General features: G+C 39.6%; 1 protein-coding gene across 1 annotated transcript in view; it reads left to right on the forward strand.

The window, feature by feature from the left end:
• KNDC1 (kinase non-catalytic C-lobe domain containing 1) overlaps positions 1-25,461 on the forward strand; it is a 91,193-nt gene that overhangs the window by 21,816 nt on the left and 43,916 nt on the right. The window contains exons 4-9 of the mRNA XM_081955335.1: positions 10,508-10,654; positions 14,549-14,666; positions 16,493-17,439; positions 22,773-22,887; positions 24,301-24,372; positions 24,462-24,523. Of these exons, the coding sequence (XP_081811461.1) occupies positions 10,508-10,654; positions 14,549-14,666; positions 16,493-17,439; positions 22,773-22,887; positions 24,301-24,372; positions 24,462-24,523 (1,461 nt within the window). The remainder of the gene's footprint in view (positions 1-10,507; positions 10,655-14,548; positions 14,667-16,492; positions 17,440-22,772; positions 22,888-24,300; positions 24,373-24,461; positions 24,524-25,461) is intronic.

Consider the following 25,461-nt stretch of genomic DNA (forward strand, 5'->3'; position numbering starts at 1 on the left):
GAATTTAGTCAGAACGTATTATATAAATCCTCTGTTGCCATTTTTATTTGTGGACAATGACTGTTAAGTAATTACTCCATAATGATATAATGGAAGAAAATGTTTGATAAATGCATTCATTTATAGTAAACATACTTACATGTTTTGTGTGTTTCTTTGTATGTATTTGTTCATGGGCTAACTATAAAGATTGTAGCAAGCTGTAACATTATTTGGTATTGCCTCTGAAAATAATGTTGGAATATTTTCTGAATAATTAACACATGAATCTTCCTAGTCTAATGATTCTTAAATATTATTTAGGGTTGAATTGTATTAGAATCTTAATTATGCCCACCAATTCATTAGCTTCCAAGATAAGATATCTAAAGGCTTCATCAGTGTTGGTTTTCTACTCAAAATTCTGTTATTTAAGTTCTATTATTTAAAAAAGTAAGTCCAGTTTGTGTGGGACTTAGTAGAAGAGAATATGTGTAGCTCAGGGTTGAACTCTGGAGTCCTTGGTGCTCTCTGAGTTAGTTGTTCCTTGCCAATGTTTCAATATTCAACTAGGTATATTATCAAAGTGACTCTGATAACTGATGATATTGCCGAATTGGGTAATGAAACATTGGTAAGCAAGCAACGGAGTTCAGAGAGTACCAAAGACGCCATATGTTTGGGAATGTTAAGATGAATTCTCTCTTAGGCTGGGTCTTGCTAGAACAGGGGTGTCAAACTCAAGGTCCGGGGACCAGATCTGGCCTGCGGGGTACTCTAGCTCGTGGGGCCAACCATGAAACAGTGAAGGACCGGCCTGGGGTGCTTCTGCCAGATAAAACCCAGCCCTCCCAAGCTCCAGTTTCACTGGTAGAGAGTTGCAAGAGGCGGTGGCAGCTGAAAACGGCGCTCGGGAGCCACCACAGTTGACCCGTCAGGAGTGATGGGGAACTGGCCACGCCCCCAGCCATACCCCCCTGCCCCTCCCCAAGGTCAAGCACAACCCTGATGAGGTCCTCAATGAAATCAAGTTTGACACCCCTGTGCTAAAATGTGATATCTGAGCAGGTGTGGTATTTGTCCCCCCAGCTAATTTTATGGAAGCGAAATTGCTAAGAAGTTCCAGGATTGTGGCTTAGACTGAGAAATCTAAAAAACATCCTGGAAGAATTAAAAACCACTTCCATACTTCTGCCAAGAAAAATCCACAAACACCCTTAAGATTATCAGGAACCAAGGTAAAGTTGAAGGGGACTATTAGATATTATATCATATGCATTGATGTAGTTCTAATTATTAGTGATTGTTTCTGAAATCTTGGCTGGTAGAACTGAACAGGTCTTCAAGGGATACTTTATTATCATAAAAGGTCAAGTAAAATCGTATCATTGTAGCTTTCTCACATCTGCTCAGTAATGTCACAAAGCATTTTTTAATTGTTAATTTACTTCAATATTAACTTCAGTCTATTTTTAAACTTTTTGCATTTTTAAAAATTATTGTACGCTTACTTGAGAACTCAGATGAGCAGAATGGTGAACTAAAGATCAAGAGGACTTATGACTTTAAAAAATTCTTCCCGGTGTATAGCATTTTAAAATAAATTCAATACATTCTAAAATATATTTTGTTTTGCGAAAATGGTCACAGGTTGCACAAGAATACAGTTATGTAATTGTAAGTTTCATATTGATTTTTTTTTAAAACTTATACTTAAACAACTTAGCCTGAATTATTTGCTTTATTTCTGACCAACCAACATTCTAAAAACGAGAGCTACCTCTGATAATGTATTTTTCTGCATGGCATCAGATGAAATAGCTACAGGCATCATCTGAGGATGATCGCATTGGGCAGACTAAGCATATTTAGCTTCAAATAGGTTAATACTACAACCTTAAACATGGCCTGGTGGCAAAGTGGCAGTCAGTAAAATTCTTTTAAAAAACCATTATATTGCAGTGGCAGTAACTTGCTCAATGTTGCATTAGCATAGCTTTCCATCATATTGACAGCCCTGCACAGAATAAATTGCGGTAATTAAAAACTGAGGTTATCAGGGCATGTATCAATTGCCTAAGCTGTCCCCTATCCAGGGGGAGACATAATTGTTTTATCAACTGAAGGACTTTGTCAATTAGGCTTTTAGTGACTCTGCTAGATCCATGAATATAGCTAAGTGATGTATCGATTCCTATGGGAATGCAGATCTGCAAGTGTTTTCTACACCTGGAAGCAATCCATAGGCTGTTATATAGATTCAGCATCAACTGATCAGCATCAGATCAGTTTGTATCCTGCATTGCATCCAAACCTTGACCCAGGACCAGAATAGGCTCTCTTGAGTCAAATATAATAGTGCAATAGAACATGACACCATATTCTTAATCTGGCTGATGACCACTTCTGCACAATCTCATAAATTAAAAGGTTCTCAGACTTTACAATGCAGATAGTCCTTGATATAACTGTAATGGAGCCTGCCAATTATGATCAAATGTTATGATGGTCCAAAAACAGGTTGTTAAGTGAATGTGGAGGTCTTAAAGTGAATGCTGGGATTGCTAAGTGAACCAGTGGGTGCAATGTTGCTGAAAACTGGAAGTCCCAGTATTTGAAAAAATCACCAAAATGCAATTATTGCAAACAGCTTTACAGGCCATATATCACTGAGTTCTCCTTGGGCTAAAGATTAATCCGGGAGTTCTCTATAAGATGTCGACTCCTAGAACAGACTGACGAAACTATTCTGTGATCCAGATTCTAAGACTTCTTCCAATGTTCTCCTGTGCTTTCTAAGTTATAGAAAACATTAGAATTTCATTTTTCATAGACTTAGCAATAATAATTTAGTCATCAAATGAGATGAGGTGAGTTGTTCTTAAATTCCATCCAAATGGAAATGTAGGTTGCAAAATTTGTAAACTTAGATGTATTTAGAGAAGATAAAAGTGAGAAGAAATGGCCTATCAGGCGCAAGAAATAAGGACCAAGGCTGTTCAAATAAGCATGAGTTTATCGTCTACAAAAATCTGAACTACTAATGGTCAAGGCAAATTAGCAGTAGATAAGCGTTAACGAATTGAATGAGGGCTGGACTTAGGTCTCTTGTGGGTGGGAAGGGACTCAAGCCTGGTGACACACTTGATCCCTCCCTCGGGCTCAGCCTGGTCATCTCCTATGTGGCCATTTTGACGGAGTAAGAATTCTCTTTAAAAATGCAATTTGTTTAATCACACAATCCAACACAGCTGACTTTTCCAGCAAATATCCTAGCTGCCTATCCTTTATTTCTGCCTTCTCTGTCTCATCCATCGAATTTTTTAAAAACAATATACCCGATTTTTATTTAACCATTCCATTCTATTCACATTCCATTATATTCTCTGCTGTCCTGTCCAGGATATCTGCTTTCATAATTCCATTACATCTATAAGACATATATTTGTTTGCTTGCTTGTATCCTGTCTTTATTTTTACAAAATAACTCAAGGTGAGGAACGTATTCAACATGACTTCCTCCTGTTTTCTCCACAACAACCCTGTGAGGTGGGTTGGGCTGAGAGAGTGACTGCTTTGCTGAACACGGGGCGACTGACAATAGTTTGAGCGGGCGTGGCTGGCGCAAACTACCGTCAGTCGCCTTGCGCTCATCAAAACAAGTCCAGGGAGGTCCTTTGCGGGCGGCCAGTTCTAGCCGCCTGCAAAGGACCTCTCCTGCTTCCGGAGCCTGTGACAGTAGAAATCACTGCGCGGCAGTTGCAAACTGCTGCACAGTGCTTTGTTGCCACATGCGTGGCTGCGCACCTTACCAAAAATCAGAACTTTTTAAAAACGCCGCGGGACATGGGACAAATTGTTAAAAATCGGGACTTTCCTGCCAAAAGCGGGACGTCTGGTCACCTTAACCTATAAGTACATATTTTTTAAAAAAGAATGAAAGCCTTAGACCAGCGATGGCGAACCTTTTTTGGCTCGCGTGCCATAAGTGGGGGGAGCGCAGGGGGGTAGCATGCTGCACCCATAATGCAATGCGCGACCCCCCCAGTGTGCATGCATGCACTACAGGCACTCCCCCATTTTTTGCATGCTTTTTTTGCCCTCCCCAGACTCCAGAGGCTTTATAGGAGCCTGGGGAGGGCGAAAACAGCTTCCCCTGCGCCCCCCGGAGGCTTGAGGGACCTTCAGGACGCTTCCCTGAAGCCTCCGGAGCAGTCAAAACGAACCACCGAGCAAACCGGAAGTGACTTCTGGTTTGCTCGGAGGGTCGTTTTGAGTGCTCCGAAGGGTTGAGGGACCTTCAGGACGTTTCCCTGAAGCCTCCGGAGCAGTCAAAATGACCCTCTGAGCAAACCGGAGGTCTGTTCCTGAACTTCTGGTTTGCCCGTAGGGCCGGTTTTTTGCACTCCGGAGGCTTCAGGGAAGCTTATGAAGCCTTCGGGGGGGAGGGGGAGGCTCTTTTCGCTCTCCCCAGCCTCCTATAAAGCCTCTGGAGCCTGGGGAGGGTGAAAAATGGCTTTAAAAAAGGGTGAATTCAGCTGACTAGCACGCACATACGTGCTGGCCTGCTGACAGGGCAACGCCTCGCGTGCCCTGACAAATGGCTCTGCGTGCCACCTGTGGCATGCGTGCCATAGGTTTGCCATCACTGCCTTAGACCAAGGGTGTCCAAGTGGATTTCTTTGAGGGCTGGATCAGCATTGTAGTTCTCTGCAAGCCAGATGGGGGGGGGAGGGAGGGAGACATGGGATGGCTGCCTCCTACAGCACTTTTCCGGCCAAAACGGGCCACAGGAGTGCTATGCACACGTCCCCGGTGCCCCATTTTTGCCAGAAAAGTGCTGCAGGAAGCTGTCCAGGCCAAAAATGGGCCAGACGGGCTGCGTATGCTCCCATGGCCCGTTTCGGCTGCCAGAGGCACCGGGAGCGGTGCTTTGCTATTTCCAGGTTGGCCCATTGGGCCAGATTTAAGAACCCCGTGGGCCACATCCAGTCCACGAGCCTTGAGTTTGACACCCCTGCCTCAGACTGTATATTGCTTTTTAAAAAATTTAGTTTCTGCCTCAAATTTGCAATTAAAACATATTTTTTTTGCAATGGACCAACACTGAGCATTTTAATGAAATGCTTAGTTTTTAAAAACTTCCATCTTTACGGGCTTTCATTCTCCCCATGGGAATTCCATTTGCTTCCTTTTCTCCCTAAGTTGCACTCAAACCGAAAAGAGATGACAGTACATTTCCAATAAGGCTTGCTACACAAATTCCCATCTGAGATTTCTTTAATAGGTTCATTCTATTCACTGGCACAACAGTAGGCTTCTGCTGGGCCTAAGCAGTGTGGCTCGTGTCAGCTCAGCCTCAAATGGGCATTTGTCCATATTACAAAGCTACCATTCAAACTGATACAGCAGATTGCAAATATGGATTTCCCTTGTTCGCCTGGTATGTGAGTGCCCAGTGTTAAAAACATCTAAGCCTCTAAGCTATTGTATCATACAGGCTTTTAAAATGTAATTCATTTATTTAACTATAGGAACAGCTCTTTTCCCCTTCTTTGGCAACCTTTTAGCCATATAATAATTACGTTATTCTAAACAGCTTTGTAGCAGCTTGTGTCTTTAAAACCTTGTTTTAAAAAACTACTCCGCTTTTTGTGCTTTTCCTTAAGTTTAAGCTCACCCTAACTCTGTCTGTGTATATACAGTCGCAACTTTTAGTTTCAGTGCTTATGGGCAGATTTCTGTAAATGATATTGCTTAGCTCCATCTAACCTTTTCTTTTTGGGGGGCTTAAGGTATTTTCCTTTGACTTAAGGAAGGGAGATTATAAACTATGACTGTGTGTTTATATTCTTTTCCTGATCCAATAAAGGTAGTGCCTTTAAACTAATACACTCTCACAGAAATAGTGTGCAAGCTTTCAGGGCCTCTTCCCTCATGTGTTCCTTTAGTCCTCTGTTGAGGTTTGCATATTTTCAAAGGTCCTGCTTAAAATTTTCATTGCTAAAAGTACGTGAAACAGAATACATGATTGGGTTTCACTGAATAACTCTCAAATGTAATCAGAATCAGAAGTTTGCCATACTCTTTTAAAGGTGTTCTTTGCTGAGATAGGTTTTATGAAATGTAATATGATAAATGGATTAGTTTATTAAAGCTAAATAGAAAAAAACAATTATACACATACACATGCTAAAATAATTTTCACCCCATGTTTGGGAATATTTCTGCCATTTGGATTTGGAACGGTTGTTTGTCGTCCAGAAAATGGCAAGGAATCTCATCCCATACTTCAGTTGAGAAGTTTGTATATTTTAAATGCCACTTGAAGGCAAAAATGAAGAAAGTTAAGGGGGAATAATGGCTATAAGATAAAAATCTATATTAATTTCCTACTTGTGATTTAAAACATCCTATCCATTTCTTTCTTGGTTTTGTCACACAGAAGTTCAACACCTCTATTTCAGATAACCGCTATCTGCTTCTTTCCTATTTTCTCGATAGATACATTTCTCCCACTTTGGTTTTCCATGATTGCTGGAAGTTTCTGTCAAGCAGCCGCATCTGAAACTAGCTTGTATCTTGAAGTTTGTGTGTGTGTTTGTGTATATGTGCACTTTTGAATAAGTGCTGTCTCCTGGAAAGCCTCTGCGGTTTTCTTGGCAAGGTTTTTCCACTACACCAAACTACCTATCTTTCCCTTGGAGTGCTGAATGATATTTTGTTGAATGTACCATATTTTTCACACTATAAGATGCACTTCCCCCCCCAAAAAAATGGGTGGAAATGTCTATGCGTCTTATAGCATGAATATGCCACCTGTCACCGCTGCCGCCATTTGCTGCCACCAGGGAACAATGGAGCTTTCGCTGCAGAGCAGCTGATTGGCAGTTGGATTGGCCTTGCGGTCAGCTGTTCTAGGCGGTGCCAGTCGGTGGTGGCGGTAATCAGTGACAATCAGCAGCGGTGGAGATTGGGGGCAATAGGCGGCAGCAATTGGCGGGGGCACGGACAGGGGGCATCCCCGCCACCTAGAACAGCTGGTCAGCGGTATTCCCGGAGGCCAATCCAGCCACCAATCAAATGCTCGGCAGTGAAGGCTCCAACGTTCCCTGCAGGCGGCAGCAGCTCAATTCAGTTGACCTGTGGTGTGTGCAACAGAGCGGAGCCCTGACAAGCCGCATGCTGGTACTGCGATAACATGCTAAAGCTGACCAAGCAGTTTGCTGTTTGATGCAAGGATGCTAGCTAGGTGAATACTGGATGGATGCTGAGAGGCAGAGGCAATTTTCACCCCCTGTTTTCCTCCTCTAAAGCTTATGGTCTGGTATACCTTATAGTGTGAAAAATACGGTATAACTGATTGCTTTTTAAACAGTTCACGACTTGGAGCCCCTTGGAGCCAAAAGATTATAGACCCCAATAATAATCATTCTCAGAAACTCATCACTTCAAAGAATATACAAAACTCTGTGTTGAGCTCAACTTGCTTACTTTATCTGCTAAATAGCCAAATATATTAGCATAATTATTGCTTGATTGCATTTAACATATTTATAACTTACTTTTCAGCCAAGATTTGGTCTCAGAAAAGTTTGCTTTTAAAGCGGTGACAAAAACATATGCTGCATTTCTGAGTACTGTATAGGTTTTTTGACTCACAATATATTGTACAACATATGTTTAATATATTATATCTGGTCCCAAATGTTAACGTAAAGTTTTCCCCATCACTATATTCCATCAGCCCTCTTGATTTCTCCCAAATCCAATTTTGTTCATATTGCAAAATACGTATGATTTTATCAGCATGTTAATTCACAGAGTAGCAATAGCAATAGCACCTAGACTTATATACAGCTTCACGGTGCTTTACAGCCTTCTCTATGCAGTTTACAAAGTCAGCATATTGTCCCCAACAATCTGGATGCTCATTTTCCTGACCTCAGAAGGATGGAAGGCTGAGTCAACCTACATGAGAAGCCTATTGTGGATAATTAGATGCTTGCTGGAAATTTCACGTTTCAAAAATTCATTTTTGCATGTATTGAGCTATTCAGTTCTGTTTTTTTCATCCATGATTTTTTAAAAAATGAAACTGTGATCATTTGTATTCATTGCACTAATATGCATTTTGTCTATAACTTTCATAGAATTGGGAGGGTTTATTTAAGCATGTCCAATAGAGGTGAGCCAATCACCCCCCTTTTTCATTTTTTGTTGCCCTCCAAAATGATTTGAAAATAGTTTCTGATAATTGATCTCGGTTACGTTACCAAAAACAAGTAATTCTTGACTTGCCACAGTTTATTTAATAAATGTTCAAAGTTACAACAGCACTGGGGGGGGGGATCATTTTTCACACAACCATTGCAGCCTTCCCATGGTCATGGCACTAAATTCAGATGCCTGGCAACTGACTCACATTTATGATGGTTGCACTGTCCTGGGGTCATGGGACCTTCTTTTGTGACCTTCTGACGAGCAAAATCAATGGGGGAAGCCAGATTCACTGAAGAATTGTCCAACAAAACTCAAAGGAGACATTTTGCCAATTAATATCTGAATTTCTTAGATTGCAACTGTCAGGTTTGCTTGGTAAAGGTGAAGTTTCCCATCGCACATATGTGCTAGTCGTTCCCAACTCAAGGTGGCGCTGCTCATTTCCATTTCAAAGCCAAAGAGCCAGAGCTGTCCGAAGACGTCTCACTGGTCATGTGACCGGCATGATTAAACGCTGAAGGCACATGGAACGCTGTTTACCTTCCCACCAAAGGTGGTTCCTATTTTTCTACTTGCATTTTTACAAGCTTTCGAACTGCTAGGTTGGCAGAAGCTGGGACAAGTAATGGAAGCTCACTCCATTACACGACGCTAGGGATTCGAACCGCTGAACTGCTGAAATTTCTGGTTGACAAGCTCAGCATCTTAGCCACTGGGCCACCACATCTTTTAAGATGTGCCTTTACCCATCTCTTGTGCTTTTTATGAAACCTGGCAATAGAGATTTCCAGTCTTCATTAAGTTTATGTATAAGTAAAAATTGTATTTTCACCTTGTTGAAATTTCTACTTTGATCCTTTCTTACTTGTACCTTGTATTTCATTAAAAGAGCCCTTAAGAACTATTAACTCATTAGTTTTAATGAAGTTAAATTTATAATTCTTTAAAAATGTTAAAAGTATAACTCCTGATATTGTTCTGAGGAATATTTGGCAGAGGTATCTGTTCTGTTAAACTTGCAATGAATAGTTTGAACTGACTTGAAAGCTCCACCTAGTGGAAATCTGATAAACTACTGGCTTTGTTTTTACCTGAACTTAAAAGAATCATCCATGTTGGCAATATGTCAGAGTTGTTTCAGATACTATTTTCCATCCTGCTGATGATTGCGTGTATAAATAAAAAAATAAACATATCATATTGCAACTTGGCGTGATGCATAAATCTATAATTGCATTATTCAGTATAATTAACTCTGCCATGTTTGCTCCTTCCCAGAACTATGCGATCCTGATATAATGTTTCATTTGAGACATTGTAGAACATAGGTTCATTACTTATATTGTATTTGTGAGTGTTTGCTTCATGTTTTAGGGCAAAGATATGACTGGGGTATCGGGGAAATGGGTAAATATTTTCCTGATATATACTCTAACCCCAGCCTCCATGTTAGCTTAATACAGAGTTTTTTCCTTCAAGTATTTAGTCAAGGAAAGAAGCAGCATTTGTGTTATTAAATATGAAAGGATACATTTAAAGATATTTTAAATATTCTATACTGGCATGTCAGTAAGGGTCCTTCTATGTTGGACACAATAATGATATTCATTCATTCATTCATTCATTCATTCATTCATTCATTCATTCATTCATTCATTCATTCAACTTATATGCTGCCCATCTCCCAAGGGTGATTCTAGGCTGCTTACAATCATTCCATTACAATGTCCATTTTTTTTAAAGCAATAGAGATCTTAAATATAAAATTCAGTGAAAATTAAATTGACCCAGATAGAGAGGAAGGGAGCAAAGTAGACACTTTGGGAGGGTGGGAGGAGATGAGCTGTTACCTAATTCATTAACCATCTTCAGAATGCAACATCAAGGCCTGTTGGCACAGCCCTTTTGGAAGGCCAAAAGGAAGGGCATGGATCTCACCTCAGGGGACACGATGTTCCAGAGGGTGGGACCCATGACAGAAAAGGCTCCTCTTCTAGACCCCGTCGAACAAAATTATTTGACAGATGGGGTCCTTCTGCCGGCATAGGTGAGACAGTTCCTCAGATAGCCTGGAGTCACACCATGAAGGACTTTAAAGGTGATAACCAACACCATAAATTGGACCCAGAAGCAAAACTGGCAACTAGTGCAGCTCACAGAAAACTGCCCAAGTAGTGCATTCTGCATCAGCTGAAGCTTCCTGATAATGTTAATTATAACTCACTGGCTTTAATGAAGCTAAGTTGGATTTAAATACAAAGTGGTACTTGGTAAAGTGCCTTGCTTTTGTTTTTAATTTCTGCAGGCCCATCTGTATTCCTTAGGAGCTACTTTAACAGCAGCAGTAGAGTATACAATGGAAACTGAAACGGATCCAGAATTTAGCCAAGATCTGTATGCTCTGCTTGGACAAATGCAGAAAGAAAATCCTAAAGAAAGGCCAGATATTGAGGTAAAGATTATTTTGTCAGCTGATCTTGATTTGACGTCTTGAATAGAAACAATTATCCAATCTTCCTTTCCCTGTTTCATTAGAAGATAATTGACTGAAGTGTGGGTAAGAAACTTAGCTAGAAATATAAGCATTATTGTTATATAAGGAAGTGCAGATAGTACACATTGTTTGGCATTAATATAATTTGTCATTTCCGCATAGGAGTTACTATTCGTCTTTAACAAAAGGGTAACAATTTGGAAATACTCATTTCCCTTATTAATGCTGAGTTTATAGGAGCCAAACATTCTAAATAAATATACTCAATTTTATTTTTAAAATAATGCATTCCAAGGAAATGAATTATAGATCATAGCAGCTATGATGCAAACAATAATAACTTATAATATCATGTGTGCTAACATAAGAAGCTAGGATTGTATGCAATGTTTGTTAATCAGAATACTTCACTTTAGACTTGGCAACTTACTTGGTTTGTTTGGCTTAAATACTTTGACATTGCTCATATGTACCGTATTTTTTGGAGTATAAGACACACCGGAGAATAAGATGCACCTTAGGTTTTGGGGAGGAAAATAGGGGAAAAAAATTCTGCCTGCCAGGTATTCATCTGGCTAGCCCTTAGTCTGATCAGCTTCAGCACATAAGTTTGCTGGTTTAAAACGCGCGCACACATGCTTTCTATCCCCCGGTTGGGGATAAAAAGCAGCTAAAGCGCAGCTGATCATTGGAGGGAGCAGCAATGAGAAAAGCAGGCAAAGCATGGAAGATCACTTCACTCGTTGGCACCTCATTGGGGCTGAAAAAAAGCTTCGAAAAAGCTACATTTGGAGTATAAGACGCACCCAAATTTTCAGTCTCTTTTAGAAGAGGGGGGAAGTGCATCTTATATTCTGAAAAATACAGTACATTTTATTTGTTTGTTTATTGCAAAAATGTATACTGTGCTAGCTCCCAAAGATTCAAGGCATCTTACAAAGCAGAACAACAAACTCTCTAACAAATCCCAAACCCCACAATAATAGATAACATTGCACTAACTCAATTTAAAAATAAATAAATCAAAACACAAATCCAATGTAAAGCATTCTCAATTCCTCACACTCCCTCCCCAGAGGGTAATGTCCTAAACGTGCCAGTAAAATCCTGGGCTTTGTAGAAGGACAAGATTGTGGGAGGGCAAATGTACCCCAAGGGACAAGCACTTCGAGGTTACTCCCTTGTGGTGGGCAACCTAAGCCTTCTATCCAAAGATGAAGACATGGACAGGATAAAAGGAGACAATCACCTAGGCCTAAAAGGTAGACAGGAACCAACCCACATTAGCTTTGTAAGCTGAGTCCAGCATTTTAAATTAAACACAGAAACCAATTGGACCTGGATAAAGGCTTCCTTGCCTATGACTTCTGTCTGTTGCTGCAGTAACAGCCAGGAGCCCAGGAGAGCCCTCCAAATCTACTCCTTCAATTTCAAGTTGTTTTGGCCCATGCAGTCCCTCCCAGGCCTCCAGATGCTAAATAACAATTGCTACTGCACATCTGGCCTCGGGTGATGCTGTGTAACTGAGATTTTGCAGCATTCTTATGATATCTCATCCCAAACTAATATTTGATCTACCAAAGCTGCTTCATACAGATTTTAAATATCATGGGTGAGTAGAGCACAGAGGGACATTTCTCCTTGTGATCTGGTGTACCATACATTAGAGCAGGGGTGTCCAAACTTGGGAACATTAAGACTTGTGGACTTCAACTCCCAGAATTCCCCAGCCAGCCATGCTGGCTGGGGAATTCTGGGAGTTGAAGTCCACAAGTCTTAAAGTTTCCAAGTTTGGACACCCCTGCATTAGAGCAACCACATGCTGCACATCTGACCTTCATGATCACCGGTTAGAATCAGACACACTCCAGAAAGATCCTCCATACATGGTGTTTCTTCACCATTTGAAGAATAGAATGATGGATGCTATTAAATGCTACTAAGAGATTATATCGTGTTTCCCTCAAAATAAGACAGGGTTTTATTTTCTTTTGACCCCTGAAATAAGCACTTGGCCTTATTTTCATGGAGGTCTTATTATTTTTGAGGTGCAGAAGATGGCGAGTGTGGTCACCTCGTGGCTGCTGCTATGGTGCAATATTTTTGGGAGGGCTTATTTTTTGGGGAGGGCTTATTTTAGCACCTGCGCTTAAAAGCCCGATTGGGCTTATTATCCAGGGAGGTCTTATTTTGGGGAAGACAGGGTAGAAGCAAAGGAACATACACCCTTCTTCCACATTTCAACCCAGGTCATCTTTCTGACCAATCTGTGCAGCTGTGGTCTAAACACAGACTGGAAGGGATCCAGATAATCCATTTCAAGTAGATCACAACAGCCTTCCAGAAAGTCATCAATCCAGCTCTTCCCCAGAATAAATCTTGAGCAACCTTGAACAAAGCTTCTGAATGAAAACAACCCAACAATGATCTTTTCATTCACCATTTTCATCACAGTCATAAACTTGTGAATGGGTGAACCCCGTTGGGTTTACCTATACTCATTTTCCTCATTTTCATGTACAAAGTATAAATCTCTGAAGAGCAAAGTGCAATGCTTCAACTTGAGTTGCATTTTTAATTACATTTCTGTTTCCTGGAAATGTCTGTTTTAGTTTCTAGGAGATACTGCAGGTTTACCATTGAAACTTGATTTACTGCTATAATGTATTAACAAACCTAATTCAAAGCCTTTTTATTCATTTAATTATTTATTATTAATCCACCACCAAAAAAATGAATGAAGGATGGAATTTAAACTAAAATTTAGGTACACAAAAGATATTTCCCCAATATAAACTATATTATATTTTATTATCATATTTATATTTAAAACAGCATAAAATTAAGGTGACCAACCGTCCTCCTTTAGGGAGGACAGTCCTTCTTTTGTAAGTTCTGTCCTCCCTTGAAAAGTGTCCTCCTACATGTCCTCCTTTTTGATATTTGAAGGCTAATGTGTTGCGCGTTATGTGACGTATTTTATTAAACAGTTTTTAATGGTGTTTTTTTTTACTTCATCACAAGTATATTGAACAGATATTGAATCTTGTGTTGAATTTTTATCTAAAGAAATGCTAGACATTAAAATAGATGACAATTGTCTCTTTGAAGAAATTAGAAGACTGAATGTAAATTCTGAAAAATTAATACAATGGGAAAATCAACATGTTGAAATTGATAAAAGATGGGTGGATATTTTCAGCCATTTCAAAAATGAACATATTCCATGTGAACATTTATTTATACTTGTTCAATTTACGTTGTGCTGCCCTGGAACTAATGCAGCAGTTGAAAGAGTTTTTTTCAATTGCCAATGATTTTTCGACAAGTGAGAAATCGAGATTGAATGTTAATACTCTAGCTGCAGCACTTGCCGTAAAATTCAATATGAAGGATATTTCTTGTTCAGATATTGTTAGAAGATGATACATTGACAAAAAATATTAATTCAATGGAAAAGTGTTCATTTAAATAATAATTAACAGGCATGTAAGCATAATTACAATATAAAATGTTGCAAATGTTTTAATTATGCATATATCATATTTTAGTGTATTATTGTTGCAATGAATAAAATATTTCTTTTATTTACGATATATTTTTTCCAATTTATTTGTCCTCCTTTTCATTGTAAAAAAGTTGGTCACCTTAATAAAATACTTTCAACTGTTATGCTACATAGTAAATTGTATACATGTAATAAATTGACAGCTGAAAAGAGATGATATACACAGCATATAGGCCCTCTTTAATGCAAAATGCTGAAGTTTCCAAGGTAGTGTTAATCTGTTGAATCATATGAAAACATAGCTAGATAACTTATAATATCTTTGGATATAATTGTCATTGTAGGTTGTTATATCATTATGCAAAGAGAAACTCAAGCTTTCCTCCCCAAGTGATATTTGCCAGGCCCTTTCAGCTACTGGAAGAAAAATGCTTTCAATTGAATCATATGGCACCTTTCAAGGTATAATTTTTGTATTTTTGAAGCATATCATGGACCTTGGAGTAATAATAATAAAATAATGTTTGTAGCTCATGAATTGAAATCCAAAAACATATGAGCTGAAGTGAGGTCTAGGTATTTATGTACAGGATTTTTAAAAAGGCAACACAGTTCTAGGCTGCATTAACAGAGGGACAGAATCAAGATCACATAAAGTGTTAATACTACTTTATAATGCCTTGGTAAGACACTTGGAATACTGCATCCAGTTTTGGTTGCCATGATATAAAAAAGATGTGGAGACTCTAGAAAGAGTGCAGAGAAGAGCAACAAAGATGATTAGGGGACTGGAGACTAAAACACATGAAAAACAGTTGCAGGAACTGGGTATGTCTAGTTTAATGAAAAGAAGGACTAGGGGAGATATCATAGCAGTGTTCCAATATCTCAGGGGTTGCCACAAAGAAGAGGGAGTCAAGCTATTCTGCAAAGCAGCTGAGGGCAGGACAAGAAGCAATGGGTGGAAACTAATCAAGGAGAGAAGCAGCCTAGAACTAAGGAGAAATTTCCTGACAGTGAGAACAATTAGTCAGTGGAACAACTTGCCTCCAGAAGTTGTGAATTCTCCAATACTGGAAGTTTTAAAAAAGAAATTGGACAACCATTTATCTGAAATGGTATATGGTTTCCTGCCTGAGCAGGGGGTTGGGCTGGAAGACCTCCAAGGTCCCTTCCAACTGTGTTATTCTATATTCTAGATATAGATAGTCCTTGACTTATGACTATAATTCAGTCGAAAATTAATCATAAATCATGTTGGATGTTAAGTGAGTCACACTCAGTTTTATGACATTTTATGCAGCAGTTGTTAGGTGCATCACTTTGGTCATAAAGCGGATCAGTTTTACGAGTGAACATTTCCCCCCCAGAAACCCGAAGTAAATGCCAGCTTTTGGCAAGAAACACTGTAAATCACAGTCATGTGACCCCAGGATGCTGCAAATGGACGTAAATGCAGGCCTGTTGCCAAGCACCCAAAAAGCATTCATGTTGCAGAAGGCAGTCAAACCTTCAAATCTAGGACACAAATAGCCATGGGAAAGCTTGTCATAACTTCAAATGGTCATTAAACAACCAATCCTAGATTGTAATCCTACTGTACTTTGAAATAATCTTCTCTTTTAATAAGGAAGTGTGAATTTCCAAGCCTCCAGCTTTGCACTTTGGACTTGTTGAAGTTTTCAAGCAAGCATATAAGCGGTGGTTGGCAATGATCTATGTAACCTAATCTTATCCAGATACTACTTCCAGGCTGTGAGATGATAAGAAGTTTATTGGTGTACAAAATATCATGGGAAGCCATCAATAGTTTTGTATTTTTTTCAAATGACCCTTTCTTATTCAACTTTTGATAATAGTACTCCGTATTTAATTTCTAATTTTCATGGCACCAAAGGTGGTATTCAGCCGGTTCGGACTGGTTCAGGAGAATCAGTAGCGGAAATTTTGAGTAGTTCAGAGAACCAGCAAATACTCTCTCCTCCCTCCCACCTCTATCGTTCCCTGTCCTATATTCCCTTGTTTTTTTACCTCAGCTGATTTGCGCGGCAGAGCAGATTCTCGCGCCTCAGCTGAGTTAAAAAACAGCTCAGCTCACCAGCGCTGACACTGAGGGCGGTCTTTGAGTGCTGCGCATGAGTGAGCGTGCGCATGCGCAGTATTCTCTCATAGAACCAGTAGGAAAAGATTTGGAATCCCACTACTACATAGCACCAACAAATTCAGGATGGGATGAGGAGGCAGGAGAAAAAAATGCTTTTAATAAAATCCTCTCTCTTTGTATCTAGGCAGTTGTGATGACATCTGGGAAGGAACCTTCTATGAGAGCCCTTCGCCGAATGAAGAGCGCTCAGATGATAACGTGGCTAAGACTAGGACAGCGTCACCAGAGGACTCGACTTTTGCTAGAAGTGAAAGTTCTTGTGGCCCGTACGCGCCCAATGATGGAAACAGTGAACTAAAGACCATGAAAATCAACAAGAAGGAGGAAAGAGTTTGCTGCCAAAGTATTTCAACCTGGGTTACAAAAAGTCAAGAGAGGAACAGTTTTACGAAATGCAACAAAGAGTTAGATGCTAAGCCATATGCATCCGGAGCGGACAGAGATTCGTTTGAGAGATACTGTTTAAGGAAAATTAGAACTTTTCCAAATGTACCATTTAACTCTGAGACACACTCAAGAGCATGTTTATCTTTTATAGGGCATCATGCTTCACCGACACGGAAGCCATGTCAGTTACAACCTGGTTGTACTGAGGATACTATCTTAGAAGGACCATTAATTCAGTGTGATCATCCTGGATCAAAATCAGCATCTCTTCCGCATAACGATTTCGGAGAACTTTGCCTGAGCCCAAATACATCATCAGGGTATCCAAACCACATGACATCCAGTGATGACAAAGAAGCAGTGGATATTTTTCCATATCGTTACGCCATTTCTGAAACTTCAGACCAAAATAATCCAGCAGATGCAACAGATGAAACAAGTCCTGAATGCAATGCCTTAGAAAACTGTCGTATAAGAGAATTCCGCAGCGAAGCTCCTCTAAAATCAGGTCAAAACTGTTTGTTTTATATTAACAAAATGTCTCCCACATTTATGGCATCTAAGGAAGACGGATGTAACTCAAGCATGCTAAGTTCTCCTGAAGAGAAACACAGTGAGAGAACAGACCGTGGGACTGAAGACAGACAATATGACGACGGGGACTCAGAATTGAGAAACAATGAGGTAGCAAAAACAATTCCTTCATTTAAAAACTCTTTTAATTACCATATTTTTCGGAGTATAAGATGCACCTTCCAAAAAACAGTGTGGAAATGTTGATGCGTCTTATACACCGAATACAGCCATTTTTGGCCTCCCGAAGCCCCGCCCCTGCGTCCCATTTTTGTGAAAAACGGGCTGTTTTTCACAAAGATGGAGGCTATTTTGCCTTCCCTTAGTCCCCAGCAGCCCTCTGCAGGCTTCAGCAGGGCTGGGGCAAGGCGAAAACGGGGGCATTTTTGCCTTGCTCCAGCCCTGCTGAATCCTGCAGAGAGCTGCTGGGGACTGAGGGAAGGCAAAAACTTTTTTTTTCTTACTTACCTCTTTTGAAATCTTGGTGCGTCTTATACACCAGTGAGTCTTATAGTCTGAAAAATACGGTAGTCTGGCATAAAGCACTTTCTTTGTGGAGATGGGAGAGTGTGGCCATACAATTAAACTCTTTTAACACTTATATGCTGTGGTGAGTTAGTGGGGCAACGTTTGATTACCAGCGCTTTAAAAAGGAAAGTGTGAACTGGAAATTGTTAATAAACATTTGGGTTTGAAAATGCAAATGGTTAAATTGAATGCAACTGAAATATAAATAAAGTAAATTTCTGCTTGATCATACTAAGTTAAAATCTGCATGCAAAGTTTATTTTGAACCACTTTACGGCCAATTTTATAAAGATCAAGGTTCTGATTCACTTTTGCTTTAAGTTGATACATGTGGCATATCAGACTCCTCAGCTTTTCTCAGCAATTGGATATTTTCGTCAATTCTTGATGTAATAAAATGCTGGAGAAAGTGTATTGGAGAAGTATGCCACTGGCAGCGGGTGACTTGTTTTTTTGATAGCAATCTGTGGTTGGAGAATTAGAAGTGATTTTATGTCTGAGGCTGCTATGGTCTAAACCAGGATCCCTTAGTTTACCATGTACACTGAGGTTTTAAAATATGATGCCTGGGATATACATAAGAAGTCCCATTCATGCGGTAAAATAAGATACACAGTAAAAATAAAGAGGTAGCAATAGAGGAATAAAATTTGCAGTTTGGTTGAGTGTTCAGGAATGACTTGAATGCTTTCTGCTTGCATTAGGTAGTATTCATTTTGGAAATAGCAACACTGTACAAATCGTGATACGCTCCTCAGATTCCAGCTCTCTTCGTTTTAATGTTGCCTTTTGTCTCAGAAATAACATAAATTTCTTTGATGCTCGATCGGTCAACTTTAATGTCACCCTTTATGCTTCTATGCTCGCCTTTGCTTTATGTCAAAATTATATTGCCAAACCTGCTGCCTGCCAACTTCATAACTGTATCTTCAGATTTTTTAAAAATGGCTTTTCCTTTGCAATTCATAAATAAATCAATTCAAGTGTGAGTGAGGAGTCTTTTTCTCTAACCTTAATTTTAACCTCGTTGCCTTGTCTCTTTTTCATGCAGTTGCCATGGCTTTTGAACTGCAGTATAAAACTTTTGTATGCATTGTTCTCTTGGTTTCTTCTGATAATTTCAACCTCAGACCATCATAGAAGTGAAAATCAAGTTGCTGGTGGATAATATATAATTTTCACAGAGTTACTATTATCCCGATCCCTAGATAAACCTGTTCAGAAGCTGGATGCAGTTTTTAGGAATAAGTCCTTTTATCTCTTAGAAATAGGAAATTATTTCTTTTTCCTAAGAAAACTAAAAAAAAATCCAACTTTTGTCCAGAGAAAGAATGTTCCCTATAAATGAAGTAGAGTGGATGCGGATGCAAAAATAAACTTAGAATTTTCCTTCCTTTTCTACTACACATGAGCATTAAGTATTAAAAAATGTTGTTCTTAATATTTATAAATAAGATAAAACTCTTAGTAAAACATTGGTTCCTGACTATTGGTAGTTACTCTAACACAGGGGTGTCCAAACTTGGCAACTTTAAGACTTGTGGACTTCAACTCCCAGAATTCCCTGGGGAATTCTGGGAGTTGAAGTCCACAAGTCTTAAAGTTGCCAAGTTTGGACACCCCTGCTCTAACAGGACACTGCAGGTGCCAGAAAAAAAAACCCTAACTTAAAAAAGTCAAAATCTTAGAAGTTTGCCAAATCTGACAAGATGTTGCAAGTCTTCTCAGAAGCTGTCCAGTTTAATTTTAAAATCTTCTAATTAATTGAGAGGGATGTCTTGGGTCAGCTAGAAGGAAGACATATAGCATGGGGTCCATAAGTGCCATGTTCCTAAGCGTTGGCTTATCAAATGGTCCTCAATGCTTTTGATGATGATGGGATGGTCCAGTGGGGGGGGGGGGGGTTCCTACCGGTTTGGCCCAGTTCGGCTGAACCGGTAATGTTTTGGTGGCCTGGGTCGCTGCTGGTTCTGCTACGCCCCTGAACCGGTTCCCTGTCAGTGGCACCATCTTGTTTTTCAATTCTGCGCATGTGCAGAACAATTTTAATTGCACTGTGCATGCACATGTGCAAAGCACGCACATGGGAGAACCAGCAGTAGTGCCTGCCGGAATCACCACCGCCCCTGGGTGGTCCATGCATAATAAAACTTCAGAACAGTTGCACTAGATCATGACTACATTTGATATCAATATTGATTTGGTCTTGGTACTAGAGATGCCAGAATTTTAGGAAGGAGTTTTTCCTGCCTAAACATCATTTTCTATTGTGCCCCATAAACAAAATTGTAAGTTGACTGGCTTCCTTTAATGCTCAGTAACAAAAATAACATGGATTTTTTTTCATGCTAAATATGCTCCTTCACTGGTTCCCTAAAGTCCTTCTTTTTATCATTGATCTTCTTTGTTCAACTATATGGTGCTTAAATTTCGCCTGGCCTCCAAGTGTCTTGAATGTTGGATATAGTTATAGAGAGAGTGCCTTCAAAATTCAAATCTGCTCATTGGAATGATGATTCATTTTTATTCAAGGAGCAAAGGAAATAAGCTTTAAAAAAAAATACCGGAGGTGGGAGGGAACAGCCCTGTCCCCAGGAGGGAGAGACATGGAGAAGGAGAGACATCTAATGAGAAGAGCCCTTGGGGACAGGGTGGTAAGTCAATCTCCTGTACCCCATTCTGAAGAAATGGTAGACAGCAGAGAAATCAGCAATAGGCAGGGAAAGGGCCTGCATAGGCATCAGGGGACTGGAGAATGGGTGTTTGTGAGTGTGTGTGTGCGTGCGTGGGTGTGACAAGCGAAAGGGGTGGCAGGCCAGGAGAGGATCATAGAGAAAGGATTGTCTCCAGTACTTGAGGGACTGTCACAGAAAGTGGAGGATTGACCTATTCCCCAGAGGGCGGGACAAGTAATGGGTGGAAGCTTGTTAAAGAGAGATCCAACCTAGAAGTAAAGAGAACTTTTCTGACAGTGAGAACAATTAATGGAATAGCTTTTCTCCTGGAGTTGTGGGTGTTCTGTCACTGGAAGTTTTCAAAAATAGACTGGACAGCCATTTGATTGGGATGGTATAGAAGGTTTCCTATCTTGAGCAGGGGGTTGAACTAGAAGACCTCTGAGGTCCCTTCCAGACCTATGAGTCTATGTTCTAAATTCCAATTCCTTATTCTACCCTTCCCCACCTACCTCAACCCAGGATTCTGGATGCTAGATGACTGGAGTCCTTGGATTCCAATTAATTCTGCTGAATCCCAGCCCTGTTTATAAGACCATGCTCCTCCACAGCGTAATAGTGATGAGGAAGAGGTCCCTGGTGTGTATCACCAAGACTTGGGTAGGTAAGCACAGAGGGCTTCCTCTACCTAACCAGGTTTCAGGCTAGCTGTCTCAACCAGAAAGGGCAAGGACACTGGGAGACCATCTCATATCAGAAAATGTTACTTATGATGTAAAGCAGGAGTCTCCAACCTTGGCAACTTTAAGGCTTGTGGACTTCAACTCTGGGAGTTGAAGTCCACAAGTCTTAAAGTTGCCAAGGTTGGAGACCCCTGATTTAAAGAACACAGCCAGGAACCCTAGGGAAGAGTTGTCTCAGTCTTCTCATATTACTCAACTACAATCCTACTCAATTCATTTCTTCTTCTTGTGCTGTTCCCGGTCTTTGTCATTCCTGGTTGCAAGGTCCTTTTGTGTTGACTGTGCTTGCTGTTGTTCTTATAGCAAAACTATCAATCTGTAGTCCAAGAAAAAGTTTTATTTTTCTGCTGGCTTTGTTGCATAGTTTGACCCTGATTTTTAAAACTACTTCTAGGCCAAATCAATCTTTAATATGAGCCAGTTTGAACTAGTGGTTAAGGCGTCAGGCTAGAAACAGGGAGATTATGAGTTCTAGTCTCACCATGGTGGGTTCAAAGCCAACTGGGTTTGTCTAATCACTTTCTTTCAACCAACTCACATCACAAGGGGGTCGTTGCAACTCAAGTAGGAGGAGGAAGGAGTAAAAGATATATTCCATACCTTGAGTTATTTATAAAAATAATAAAGGCCGGATAAATATTAGTGCTTTTAATAGGATTCTGTCCTATTTCACTGGTCAATCAAGGTGGAAAAAAGTAAGCCTCAAAATAACTTTTCTATGCATTTTCAATCACTTTATTCACATTTTTTGTTAGAGAAGAACATGAAACTTTACAATTGTATACTTGTAAAGTTCCATATTCTAATTCTAGTATTATAACCGTATAATATTGTATTATATTTGGATATTTATATATATATGAAAGCTATGATTGTTTCAATTTTGTCCAAGAGAAATATATTTCTCTGTGTGCTAGAAGAAGAAATAAAAGTAATTCTTTTGCATATTTATCTATATCGAAGGCATTACTATATACATTTTTGGAGAAAGTGACAAAAATGCAAGTATTTTGAGAAGAGGTATCACCTGTATCAGGGGTGTCAAACTCAAGGCCTGGGGGCCGGATCTGGCCCACGGGGTACTTAGATCTGGCTGTTAGATCCCAGTGCCACCCTGGAAACAGCGAAGAACCAGTCGGCAGTGTTTCTGCCAGCGAAAACAGGCTCCTGAGCTCCATTTTCACTGGCAGAGGGTTGCAGGAGGCCCTGGCAGCCGAAAACAGAGCTCGGGAGCCTGTTTCGCTGGCAGAGCTCTTGAGACACCACAAGTGCCCCGACAGGAGTGACATTGAGCTGACCACGCCCACCCTGGCCACACCCACCCTGGCCACACCCACCCTGGCCAAGTTTGACACCTCTGACCTATATCATAAATGCAATAACTTATGTTCATAGATTAACATGCATATACTGTAATTGAAATGTAACGCATATTGTAATGAGTATGGCTTCAAAAACACTTTCTGTTTCTCAACTGTCCTTAACATTTTGCTTTCAGTGTGTTTTTCTGAAACATCTCTTAATACAGTACGGTAAACCCTTGAAAGATTATGAACTCTGGGCTTTATGCCATGAATGTTTGCTCACTTTGGAGACATATACAGATTATCCAGGTATGACCTTTGCTATTTTGTCTTTAACTAATGTATTTTGCTATTTTAATATTTACACATGCATCATTTTCAATGCTCTCAATATGGAGTGAATTGATACTTTAGGATACATGCATTTTAGATTCCTCTTGTACCTCGTAGCCAATCAGCCAATAAAAAGTGGCCATGAAAGGATGAGGGACTATTTGATCCTTACAATAAAAAGATGGATTATAAAATAAACTTCTCATATTTTAATGTTGACAATAACTCGGATATTATTTAATACCTATGTAGTGGAAACTTGTAGGAGCCTCAGTTGCTAGAATATTCCACACCTTCCTTTTCATAGATTGATATATCTTTAAGGCACTCTTGAACAAGAATCTTAAACTGTGTGTAATGACACATGAATACACAGTTAATATTTCATCGCATTTCTATTTTATTACGACTATAAAGTCATTGTCTCCATGCCACTAAATACCACAAAGGAATGATAAAGTAAAGACATAATTTGAGAGGTTTTAACATAGCTATTTAATATCTTAAGATGCTTATTTCTGTAATAATAGCGCAGCTGAGCATCTGTGTATTCATCTGGCAGGTAAAAAAGTTAATAGGTCCTTCTTTATTTATTTCAGAATTCTGGGCTTGCATGAATCTTCTTAATGCTTGTTTAGCACTTCATAAACTTTGCCACAGACAATGATCTTATTTGCAGCTTTGACATTTTGAAGAAATCTACCTTTATGTTTGTTTGTTTTTATTTTTAAAAACCAAACTAATATAAATTGACAAATTGCCTAAGGCACCATATGATATATATTCAAATTCCCTGGGGTTTTGGATAATCCGACCAAGGTGCTAGCCACTATGCAATCAACTACAGTATATCCACCCGAAGGTCCTACAATGCCCCAACATGCCAATTTTGTAGAGCAAAACTTCCCTACTCCTTAGGTTTACCTCAAGGGCTGAGAGATTTGGGCCATCTTACTTTAACTCCCACATAAACTCCGGATTACAAGAAAATTTTCTAGGTATTAAATGGAGCCGTGTTTCTCAGCAACTTTGACATGTGTGGACTTCAACTGCCAGAATTCCACAGCCAGCAAAATGTATCAAGGACACTATCTCAGGGGTCCCCAAACTTGGCAACTTTAAGACTTGTGGATTTCAACTCCTAGAATTCTGGAGAAGGAGTTAAAGTCCATAAGTCTTAAAGTTGCTAAGATTGAAGACTTCTGCTTTATCTCTTAGTGGCTGCATAAGCTTCTAATGGACCTATGGCCAGTTGCCAGTCTACTTTAGTCTGTCAGAATTCAACATTTCATAATTCAATTATTCTGTCTTATAACCAAATAATCAAAATAGATGTCAGTGATATTATAAGCATTGTTAATATTGATAATGCTATTGTCTATTTTCCAGCATATTTATGTTTGGATTCTGTAGTAATCAACCCTGATGGAAGGATTTCTTTTGTTTCATATGGAAATGAAGGTAAAATCCATGCTGCTGTAAATGTTTCTAAGTTTCATTTCATTTGGTTTCCAAAATTAAAAGTGGTATTGCATTTTGTTTATTTTTAGAATCATTGGATGGGTTTTACTTGGCACCTGAGGCAGCAGAAGAGGGTTTTGTTACTGAAAAGGTATTAAAATATATGATCTTTGTGTTATATGTCAATGAAGATCCATCTTTAAAAAGGGCTATACTCCAAGACAAATTCTATCCAGATTTATACTATCTGTACATAGTTTCTTTAAAGTGGAGGTTCTGCTTAGAGGCCTTAATTATAAAACACATACATACAGGGGTGGGTTCCAGATTCTTTTACTGCCGGTTCGCTCATGGACGTGCTTTGGGTGTGCGCATGCTTGGGGCATGTGCATGCTTGAATTGCGCTAGGCGCGCATGCGCAGTAGTGAAAAAAATGCTTATGCGCAGAAGCAAAAAGCAAGATGGCACTGCCTAAGGTGCCGCTGATAAAACCAGTTTGGGGGCGTGGGTGGCCAAGTTACTACCTCCTCGGCCGAACCAGTCCGAATCGATAGTAACCTACCACTCCAACATAGAAGATAAATTGCACGCTGGTACGTATGTCTTTGCTATTTGCTGGTAACTTATGAGATTGATGGCCTTATTTTTCATACAACTTCATTCACATATACAGAGAAGAAAAATATAGTTGCAAATAATGTAGTTGACAAAAACAAGAAATGAATAAGATTTAAAAATCTGTGAAAAGTGGGTATGAAGGAGGCCAATATGTGAAGGAATGGAATGAAATGATGGAATAAAAATTAATGCTGGGAAAAAAATTAATAAGTCAGTCATAAATTATGTGGGAATGTTCAAACAATATAGCTACAGAGAGACGTCTTAAAGAATGTTAAAGATGCGTCTCAGGAATTGGAACATTAACTTAAAGTAAACAGTAAAGATGATGACTTTGTCAGAGTTAGGTCAAACCCGTTACCAAAGTGACAAAGGAGAAAATCATGGCTTAAGTCCAAAACAAGCAATGGCAAAGTGGCTTGGACAGATACCTCCCTAATTCACGTGGGTGTAAGAAGGAGGCGGTACAGA

Source organism: Natrix helvetica (assembly GCF_964273705.1).
Source record: "Natrix helvetica genome assembly, chromosome: 5".
NCBI lineage: Eukaryota > Metazoa > Chordata > Lepidosauria > Squamata > Natricidae > Natrix > Natrix helvetica.